General features: G+C 40.7%; 3 protein-coding genes across 3 annotated transcripts in view; 2 read left to right on the top strand and 1 right to left on the bottom strand.

The window, feature by feature from the left end:
• LOC134178449 (putative phospholipase B-like 2) overlaps positions 1 to 4,173 on the top strand; it is a 4,274-nt gene extending 101 nt beyond the window's left edge. The window contains exons 1-11 of the mRNA XM_062645330.1: positions 1 to 89; positions 877 to 1,221; positions 1,328 to 1,557; positions 2,068 to 2,156; positions 2,221 to 2,381; positions 2,450 to 2,462; positions 2,519 to 2,598; positions 2,661 to 2,732; positions 3,263 to 3,415; positions 3,651 to 3,810; positions 3,872 to 4,173. The exon at positions 1 to 89 is cut by the window's left edge and continues 101 nt beyond it. Of these exons, the coding sequence (XP_062501314.1) occupies positions 1 to 89; positions 877 to 1,221; positions 1,328 to 1,557; positions 2,068 to 2,156; positions 2,221 to 2,381; positions 2,450 to 2,462; positions 2,519 to 2,598; positions 2,661 to 2,732; positions 3,263 to 3,415; positions 3,651 to 3,810; positions 3,872 to 4,042 (1,563 nt within the window). The 3' untranslated portion in view covers positions 4,043 to 4,173. The remainder of the gene's footprint in view (positions 90 to 876; positions 1,222 to 1,327; positions 1,558 to 2,067; positions 2,157 to 2,220; positions 2,382 to 2,449; positions 2,463 to 2,518; positions 2,599 to 2,660; positions 2,733 to 3,262; positions 3,416 to 3,650; positions 3,811 to 3,871) is intronic.
• A 377-nt stretch (positions 4,174 to 4,550) lies between these two features.
• LOC134192023 (putative phospholipase B-like 2) lies at positions 4,551 to 7,603 on the top strand. The gene is made up of 11 exons (XM_062660694.1): positions 4,551 to 4,723; positions 5,210 to 5,548; positions 5,629 to 5,849; positions 5,905 to 5,996; positions 6,057 to 6,217; positions 6,274 to 6,286; positions 6,353 to 6,435; positions 6,613 to 6,684; positions 6,749 to 6,901; positions 6,956 to 7,115; positions 7,311 to 7,603. Exons 1-11 carry the CDS (start codon positions 4,557 to 4,559, stop codon positions 7,479 to 7,481), a joined length of 1,632 nt encoding a protein of 543 aa, XP_062516678.1. The 5' UTR covers positions 4,551 to 4,556; the 3' UTR covers positions 7,482 to 7,603.
• LOC134192032 (RILP-like protein 1) lies at positions 7,459 to 9,827 on the bottom strand. Its single transcript, XM_062660706.1, has 6 exons — positions 9,517 to 9,827; positions 9,315 to 9,456; positions 9,012 to 9,115; positions 8,540 to 8,937; positions 7,799 to 8,002; positions 7,459 to 7,709 (listed from the first exon to the last, which is right to left on the bottom strand). Exons 1-6 carry the CDS (start codon positions 9,787 to 9,789, stop codon positions 7,658 to 7,660), a joined length of 1,173 nt encoding a protein of 390 aa, XP_062516690.1. The 5' UTR covers positions 9,790 to 9,827; the 3' UTR covers positions 7,459 to 7,657.
• Between the last annotated feature and the right edge of the window lie 885 nt (positions 9,828 to 10,712).

Genomic DNA, 10,712 nt, shown 5'->3' with positions numbered 1-10,712 from the left:
CGTTCGAGTGGCAGTTACTCTTTCAAGTCTGGTGTCGATTCCGCAGCTGTAGCCTGCGCAACATTAGTGGACGAGATCTCTACAACAGGGTCTGGTTCGGTTTTTGTTGATCTGAGTGTTCGACTAAAACACAACTGTAGTCAGTGTACGTGTACCAGTTGCAACAAATCGAGTCCTCGCGCACTCCAAGGCACTTACAAAGTATAATTTACATATTATACTTTGTAAGTGCCTTGTTCTACAAGTAACATGGACTTTAAGAGCTGGATTAAACCTTAATTTATGTTTGTGTATTCTTCTACGTTTATTCTTCTATAACTATCTATTTTTTACTTGTTAGTGTATGTATCTTGTCTGGCCTAGAGCACTGTACCTGTAGTGGTATGAAACAAAATATACTATTATTATTATTATTATTATTACCCTGAAAGAAGAAATTTGTGGGGAGAAAAATTAGTGCGATTTTGTGCGATCACAAGTCCATCGCACAAAACAAATTCCACATATATTTTCCCTTGCGCATGATCTTATTGAGCATGGTCTTATTGTTGCACAAATTAATTCTGCACAAGTAGTGATGTTTCTAGAAAAAGCACAATTTTCTCCTGCGCAAATTTCTTCTTTCAGAGTATTAGTAAATCATGGTGAACTAGGGTAAACTTAAAAAAATGATTAATTATATTTTGTTTGGTGAATGTAGGTTTTGCTTGTTGCACTACATTATTGATCAAGTTTACTACATTTTGGAATGACTCTGAACATTTTAATAGAAACATGTAGTGATTACGTCATAATGTCGTACAATATTGCTTTTAACTTTCTACAAGAAAAACTAGATGATATCAGTAGTTTATTGTTTGTGTTTGTTCTGTTTAGATGGTCATACCTTAAGGTTGTAACGAATGAGAATTACGATGATTATGTGCAGGCATTTGCTGCTGGCTACGTAGAAAGTTACTTGACGTTTGAGCTGATTCACAATCACTGGCTAAATACCCAATCTCAGTACTGCAATAAGCCTTCTGAGTATTGCTCAAAGCTTAGTGATTTTCTTGATAAGCAAGAGCAGTACATTCAGGGTGAGCTTGATCGTTGTGAAGCCACTGATAGCTACTGGCATCAGATTGGACTTGCTCTTACACAATTGAATGGCATTATTGAGGGATATGGAAATGCTACAAATGGAATGGATGGTTATGAAATTTCACGTCGAGGATTTTTGTAAGAATGGTTTGGTGTGTGTGTGTGTGTGTGTGTGTGTGTGTGTGTGTGTGTGTGTGTGTGTGTGTGTGTGTGTGTGTGTGTGTGTATGTATGTATCTCATTAGGCTATTAAACATTGGAGGTGATCTTGAAGATCTTGAGACAGCTCTAGGAGCTCCTAGTGAAGAATCTTCACGTGTTGTAGGAGGTGGTTCCTGCTCTGCACTCATCAAATTTTTGCCTGACATGTCTGATGTTTTCGTTGGTCATGACACTTGGACTGATTTCACCACAATGCTTCGTATATACAAACTGTACAATTTTTCATTTCACGCATTTAACGGCGGAACAAATGGTAAGCTTAATTGAATCAAAGTTGTTATACAACAGGAAGTTTTGTGTTTCCTGAACTGAAGTCTTGGCCGGTCTAATTAATCACATTGTAAGGGTGTATTTGACTAACACTAAATTACTTTAGTAGTGTCTTACCAAACGGAGTGTTTGGACAATTTAGTAACTAAGTGCTGAGTGTACTATGCTGTGATAGGGTGAAACACTGAAAAATGATAAGACTACTTTATTATGGTGAAAATAGCAATACATTTTAGTGTCTTGACTAAGATAAAGATGGCTGGACTGTTTGTTCTTGGAAACTACAAATCTTGATGCTATTATATTAGGGTTAATTAATAATAGAACAAGCAGCTTGTAGGTTGCCAAGGACAAGTGAAACGTAATCTGTAAACAGGTTTATTGTGATGCATACATTATGTGTCAAGTTATTTAACAGTAAGGATGCATTATATCAACACTTACTACAGTGTACCAGCAATTAACCATCATGCAACAGGCAATCTGTGTGCAGATTTTATTCCTGGACATCAAGTTTCTTTCTCATCATACCCGGCCACAATCTACAGCGGTGATGACTTCTATATTCTCAGTTCTCATTTGGTAAACAACGTGTAATGCTGTACTTTGTTTCTGACGTACTATGGAGTAACGTTAATTTGTTTAGGTTACCATAGAAACAACTATTGGCAATTCAAACGACAAATTATGGCATTTTGTACAGCCAGTAGGTCAAGTATTAGAGTGGCTACGTAATATTGTTGCCAACAGACTAGCAAATACTGGTGAAGAATGGTGCAAGCTATTTGCTAGATACAATAGTGGAACGTATGAAAATGTTGCTTTCTTTGATCATTTTCTTGTGTGGAATAATGTTTTTGTTGCTTGTTGTTCAGATACAACAATGAGGTTTGTATGTAGAAAATGAGTATTTCGAGCAAGTTTTATGTCTCTTATTATTGTAGTGGATGATTGTCGATTATAAACAATTTGTTCCTGGCCACAAAGTGCAAAGTGATACTCTGTGGGTTCTCGAACAGATTCCGTATGTCTTTCTATTTTTTCTTATAAAGTCTTTAGCTTTGACAACATGTTACGTGTCTTTAGTGGTTACGTTGAATATCATGACATGTCGCATGTGCTGAATGAGAAAGGATACTGGGCAAGCTACAATGCTGCGTAAGAAATATTGTAGTGTGAAGTGTGCCAGAGTTGTCATCAACTACTGTTCACACCACAAAATATTAATACTATAAAATGGCTAATTATTAGTGGATAATAGTCATCTAATTGGTATTTATCGTTCACTAGAAATTCACTGCTTTGGGCTTAATTAAAATTACACAAGAATTGCATGCTACTATTTGCTAACGACAATCCTGTGGATTTTTCAAGAGCTATTACGTACTGCTGCTAGTGAGCCATGCATGCGGCATGTCATTGCTTGACAAGATATTTGAAATTTGTGGAGTCAGATGACTGAGTGTTTTCTGAAACTTAAGAAATGGTCTGCTACTTGTTATCTATCTACCTATCCAGCTGCTTTGAGTCGCATTAGAATACTGAGCACAGTAAGTGTATTCTTAGTTTATAGTATACAATCATGTCATGATTTTTTGGTGTTTCTGGCAACAGTAGATTTGGTACTTGATACACAGTTTCAGTGGTATTTGAAACGGTGACATTTGGTTTTGTTTCGTAATTTGCAGAGCATTTCCCGACGTGGCCAACATGAGTGGAATTCCTCAGCTGGTGGCAAAGTACGGAGACTGGTTTACTCATGACAAAACTCCTCGTGCATTGATCTTTGCAAGAAATCAAACAGACATCACTGATATGACATCAATGTACAAGTTGATGAGGTCAGCAACAGTGTGTTGTCACTGTGTCTGTCTGTCTGCCTGCCTGCCTGCTTGTTTGTCTGTCTGTATGTTTGTCTGTTTCTTTTTGTCTATTTATTTGTTTATTTGTTTTATCTGTGTGGATAACTGTTTATTTTGCTTGTGTCTCGATCCCTACATGTCTCATCTGCCTGCCTGTCTGTCTGTTAATTTTTTGGTTTATTTGGTTGTCTTTGTTGATGCTGCATTTTTGTAGATACAACAATTTCAAAGACGATCCTTTATCTCGTTGTGACTGCAATCCACCTTACAGTAGCGAGAATGCTATCTCCGCTCGTTCCGATCTCAATCCAAAGAATGGTACCTACCAATTTGGTGCTCTAGGACTTCGAAATCATGGAGGAACAGATTCCAAGGTTACATGACTCTTGCTCTATTCTCCACACTTATTTTCTATACTCTTCTTGTTGCTTACAGATCACAAGTTTCTCTATGAGCAAGACATTGAGTTGTTTGGCTGTGAGTGGTCCAACTCACGATCAACAGCCAGTGTTCCAGTGGAGTACATCACCCTTTAGTAATGTCACTCACTTAGGAATGCCTGACCGGTGGGACTTTGATGCTGTGACAATCCATTGGGAAGGATGAACAAGAATTCCAAGCGCGAGTTGGATCTTTACAATTTTTGCTCCTAGGCACGTTGCGATGTTTGTAGTTTGGTTTACCTCGAACAGCTGATGTTTTTGCTAAGAATATATATTCAATGAGTACTGTCTACACCTTCATGTTGAGTGGATTGCAATTGCCCATTGACCTGGTACTTTCCTTAGATATTCTGTCAGTATATATACCTTTATAGACCAGCCTGAGAGAGGGTAGGGTACTGTACAGTACGTGTAGCCCTAGGTCTGTCAACGAAGACCAGACCGTACTGCAGGAGACCGTCCAACCTAGGATGCTGTACCCTCGGCCATGCGGTAGGGTGAACACCCGTAAAGCGGGAATCCGATGGCTCTGGCAGTGTACGCGGAATTGTCGTAAACTCATAGGGGCACCGAACAAGACAAGACAGGCGTGAGACGAGGCCACCGGATATGGCGAGGCTGTGGGTGTGTGATTTTCTTGTCATGTGACTTATTGCATATTGAAGAGTGGATCTACTATGATTTTGATAGCTGTTTTGGCGTTGTTCGTGCCGGCTCGGTCAACACCTAGTGTAGACGGATCTGTGTATTATGATGCTGCTACACGTAAGTTTACTTTTCAAGAGGGGCTGGACCCCACCGCTGCGGCATACGCTACGTTTACTGATGAGATTTTCACTACAGGGTCAGTACTCGCACAAGACAACCAACTACAACCAGCACACACACACACCACACACACACACACACACACACACACACACACACACACACACACACACACACACACACACCACTCACACACACGCACGCGCACACACACACACACACACACACACACACACACCACACACACACACCACACACACACACACACACACACACCACACACCACACACACACCACACACACACACACACACACACACACCACACACACACCACACACACACACACACACACACACACACACCACACACACACACACACACACACACACCACACACACACCACACACACCACACACACACACACACACACACACACACACACACCACACACACACACACACACACACCACACACACCACACACACATACACCAGTTTGCAATGTGGCACTCTTCCCTGGTTTCTTAATTAAGTTAAATGCATGGTGCTCTTGTCTTTGCAGTTGGTCTCGCTTGACTGTAACTACGAATGGCCTATATGATGACCGAATTCAGGCATTTGCTGCTGGCTTTGTCGAGAGTCACTTGACTTACGAATTGATACACAACCACAACATCAACACAGTCGGCTCCTACTGCAGTCAACCTTCATCATACTGCTCACGTCTGGAAAGTTATCTCAATCAGCAAACCCGATGGATTAACGATCAGATTCAGAAAAACAACAGCGACTACTGGTATCAGATCAGTTTGATACTCCATCAACTGGAAGGCATACAATACGGCTATGGCAATGTCACCCAAGGAAAAGATGGCTACGACATCTCTCCAAGACATTTCCTGTATGCATCGTGTGCATGCATGCTCTGAACGTACTCCACACATAATAGACTGACATCAATTTGTCGTTCTTTGATTTTAGTCTCATGAACCTTGATGGTGACCTTGAAGATCTCGAGGTGGCTCTGGGAGCTCCTGCAAGTTCTCAGAGACGGATAATGGGCAGTGGCTCGTGTTCTAGTCTAATAAAAGTCTTACCAGAAATGTCGGATGTCTTAGTCAGCCACGACATGTGGGGCACCTATCATTCCATGCTTCGTATATTTAAGCTCTACAACTTCTCATTGCATCAACATCGACACGGTAGATATGCCATTGTTTGTCACGGTATGACAATGTGCAATGTAATCTTTCATAGGTGAACTAATTCCTGGACACAAAATTGCGTTTTCCTCGTATCCGGCCACTCTAGTCAGCCTCGATGATTTCTACATGCTCAGCAGTAGATTGGTGCTTTCATCAACCACTTGCAAGCAATTTCTTTCCTATCATTGCTTTTTCATCTTGCAGGTGACTTTAGAAACGACAATTGGTAATTCGAATGAAGAGAGGTGGAAGTACGTGAAGCCAGAAGGCACACTTTCGTATTGGATGAGAGTGATAGTGGCGAACAGGATGTCAACGGCTGGACGAGGCTGGTGCGAGATGTTTGAGAAATATAACAGTGGGACGTAAGATGAGAGCAGTGTATGGATCTTGTTTCACTGTAAGACTCTCTTGTGTTTAGATACAACAATGAGGTGATTGTATCACGCCCAAATATTGTATCTTTGTATTAGCTACAATAGTAATGTTAATATGTCTAGTGGATGATTTTCGATTATAAACGGTTTCAGCCTGGAAGTCACAGGATAGAGCACGATACGTTTTGGGTTCTGGAGCAAATTCCGTAAGCAAGACATTGACACAAATGATATCACTATCAGTCCTTTCATTTAACTCGTTACACCCACTTGTTCGTCTGTCTGTCTGTCTGTCTGTCTGTCTGTCTATCAGTCCATCTGTCTATCTATCTGTCTGTCTGTCCGCCGGCTGTTGGTCTAACTTCCTGTCTGCATCAATACAGTGGCTATGTAGAATATCATGACATGTCGGAAGTTCTCAATGTGAAAGGCTATTGGGGCAGCTACAATAACCCGTAATTCATTTTTGTTAATGATGTCTGCTCTTCCTTCCCCAATACTGTATGTGTTACTGTTCAGAGCATTTCCCAAAGTTGCTAACATGAGTGGTATCCCTGAACTGATCAAAAAGTATGGTGACTACTTTGATCACGATAAAGCACCTCGAGCTCGTATCTATGCTCGCAATCAAAGTCAAGTCACAGACTTAGAGTCCATGTACAAACTGCAGAGGTAAATCGCACCACTAATTGATACTAAAACAAGTCATGTGATTGGACATTACAGATATAACAACTTCCAACATGACCCTCTCTCCAGGTGCAACTGCACTCCACCATACAGTGCCGAGAATTCCATTGCTGCTCGTTCGGATCTCAATCCTGCCAGTGGAATTTATGAATTTCCTGCCTTAGGTCATCGGCCCCACGGAGCCACAGACTGCAAGGTTAGACAGTGAGGCTACAGTAGATAAATGAATCGCAACAACAATAAACTGATGGACGGACAGTCAGATGGACAAACTAGCATACATACATATAGTACTACTAGATACGTACATACATATACCGACAGGAAGACAGACACACAGATCAGTAGAGTGAGGAGTATTAAATTGGCTGGTGCATTATGTTTACGACAGATCACAAGCTCTGAGATGATCAAGACGCTGAGTTGTCTGGCAGAGAGTGGTCCCACTCACCAGCAACAACCCGTATTCCAATGGAGCACATCCACATTCAGCAACCTCAGTCATCTGGGAATGCCTGACCGCTACGACTTCACCCCCATAACAATCCACTGGGACTTGTAATTAATTAACAAATATCCTACAACTCTTTGTAGCTACTACTACTACTACTACTACTACTACTACTACTACTAGATGGCATCATCTTAATTTAATACAAAATTGCAATAGTTGTAAATGTAAATGTAGATGGTGTACTGCTTATTGTGTTTCTTGTACTTACGTCACTTTCTACAACCTTACGTTGCTTGTATACCATTCTTGTGACCGACCTCACCAACTGCCTGAAAGCTGAGAAACAAGCCAACAAGGGATAGATAGTTAGTATAAAGTTGATGTTGTATTGACAGGACAAGTGTCACGTGATCACTTCTACTCACATTTGTTTGACTCCCGATGCATTGACATCTGCCTTGCTTTTCAAGGTTTTCATTTCCATGCTGTCGAGTGCCATCTCTGCTGTCCTGTCGTCTTCACATCTCTGTGATGTGGATGTAGACGACCTGCGTTGTGGCTCTTTAAGCATTTCACGTCTTTTTGAATCTTCATCTTCTGGCCATTCAATGTCAACATCGGGTGATATGCTACACAAGGCAACAGTGAGATTTACCAATAAAAGCAATTCAGATTAATTTGGAATTTGCATCATTTCCAGTAATACTGTATGGTCAGTTATAATCTTACAATCTTGTTAATCAATTTTTAATGTAACTGACTAATTTTGTAGTAAATGACAATTTTCGTGAGTTAGCTACAATGGCAGTTTGCATTACTTTGAAAGAAAGGCGATGATACCAAACCAATTCCAGAAAAAAACTAATTACTCAACCAATTGATCATAGTGACTAATTGCTGTCAGATTGCTGTCCTATAGAACACCTTAGTCAAGGTCAATAAACACCAAGCTATCACATCAAGCTATCACATCCTAATAAAAAATTAATTTGAAATTTCCATAAGTATCATTGGTTAACTGTATGCCAAGGTAGTTATTAATTATTGATATTAATCACTGCAAATATAGTTTTCAGTAGCACAACATGCAGTGAGGCTACAAACTTTACAGTACAAAAATTATACAAAAATACAACATGCATGCATGTATAGCAACACGATCACACCTTTGCTTCAAAAAGTCGATTTCTTCTTGTAATTCTTCTGCCTTTATTTTCCAGTCATTTCTGTCAGTGATAACACTTCGTAACTCTTCCAGTGTAAAACGAGGCCTGTTTACGTCTGCATTATCATTGTCGTCATTCTTCTTGTTCGCCATACTTGCTGTACTGTCTTTCCTATCAGCATTACAACTAATCTCCGTACCTTCACTTGTTTCAGATTGTTCTTCGGCTCTCCTTTGCAGCTCTTCCTCTGCCTTTGTTGTAGCTTGTCTAGCCACTTCCAACTGCAGCTCCACTGCTGCCTTAGCCTCATTCAAAGTTTGATACCGTGCCTTTACCAAAGCAACTTCTCTTCGTAAATTTTGGTTTACACCAGCTAGTCGTTTGATCTGTGACTCCAGCTGAAACACATTAATTAATACATTAGCATACTGATATAATTAATTAATAAGACAAAATTTAATTTATTACTTACTGCCAGAATGTCTTCGTTTTTTAACGCAATCTCTCTGTCTTTAGACTTCAACTGGTCGCTTGATCCCAACAGTCTCAGGCTTAACTTTTGCAATGACTCCTCGACTAAACAGCAGATTGCCAACAGATTAATTAACGAATGCACTGTTATTACAGACAGTCAAATAGTATGCACGTAGTATCAATTAATTAATGTTCTTCATCAGAAATAATTGAAGTCGTCAAAATCACATTCTTACATACTGTAGCTAGATTACGTATTCTGACGTCATTGCATGTTGTACAGTGTAGCAGGTTGCCTCACTTTCACGTGCTGCTGCTCCATCATCATCGTCATCACCTTGCACGTCTGCATTGTCGGCACTCTTACTACCCACCGTTTCATCCAACCTAGCACGCAAAGCTCTGTTTTCTCGCTCGAGATTTCCTACAACTTCTTTCACATCCTGCAAGAGATAACGCACTTCTTTCACAATTTTTTTTAGTTTCGTAGGACGTCACGTGACCTCAGCTTCTTGTCCTGTTTTTCGCTTTTCTCTCTCCAGTTCACCTTTCAAACCGTCTACCTCAATGCGCATGCCGCCGATTTCCAACGAGCTGTGCTCGCTCGCCTCTGCTAGCATCTCCAACTGCTCGAGTGCTCGTTGCACTTTTGGTAGGAGCTTGTCAACGGTGGCAGCGCCGTACAAGTCAATCGTCTGCTGGAATTCTCGTCCTATAGCTACAGCAGTTTCGTACACGTCTGAAACCGAAAGCGCGCACTGTCGATGGTCCGCCATCAGTGACTACGTGACAGATGACAGGTGGTGATGGATTCAAGCAGATGACGACACACCCTCCGGGTCGCACATAATTATTATTGCTACCACACACACGTGTACACTACACGGCATTTCTTCGATTAATTAATTAAACGGAGCGTTAGGAATCCAACTGCGGTGCTTAAACGTGGGCGGCGTTTATTTGTTAAACGCTAGGCTTTCTGTCCGTGCTCTAAGAGAGTGTACGTCTAACTACTAGACGTGTACAGTGCACACTGTATATGTAGGTTTGACACCTCTTCAAGAGAACACTTACCATACTGGTACAGCATTTCACACTTTGATATGGGGGTGAAACGGTATCCGGTAAAGAAACGTTTGCCTCACGTATGTCTCCCAAGAAGTCGTATGATTTTTCCTTCAAATTTTAAGCTATATAAATATCTAAGGAATTCATTGAAATGCAGCGTTTATTCGAGGGCGACGTTTATATTTTAGCTGTGCTCTCAGCTGCGGCGTCTAAATGAGAGCGACTTTTAATTGAGGGCGGCGTTTAATCGAAGAAATACGGTAGTTGTAAACCTCAACATTGTGTTGGAGAACATGGGGTATATTGTAATATAGTGTAGAATATAGTGTGGTGGTTGTTGTGTTGTCACGTGACCGAGCATTACGTCTAGACACTGTTTAACAGTAGAAAGAGCTTTCGACTCACTTTATTCCTAGTTTCTAATTAACTACAATAACTAAGCTAATAAACGTTACCTTCTGTCCCTTTTCTCTAGACAGACGGAAACCAAAGAGAATCAAACTCTGTCCTATAGCTATGAGCTCCAGAACAATAAGGTGGTATTTGTCATTCAATCCCCATCAGGCATGTGACTTTAAGTTAAGCGTTCTGCACTGATTACATCATCTTTTTTCTATATTTGTCTTCATGC

The sequence above is a fragment of the Corticium candelabrum genome, chromosome 1, assembly GCF_963422355.1.
Source record: "Corticium candelabrum chromosome 1, ooCorCand1.1, whole genome shotgun sequence".
NCBI classification, from domain to species: domain Eukaryota; kingdom Metazoa; phylum Porifera; class Homoscleromorpha; order Homosclerophorida; family Plakinidae; genus Corticium; species Corticium candelabrum.
Note: the sequence above shows the minus strand (reverse complement) of the source record. Positions and strands in the feature narration are given on the sequence as shown.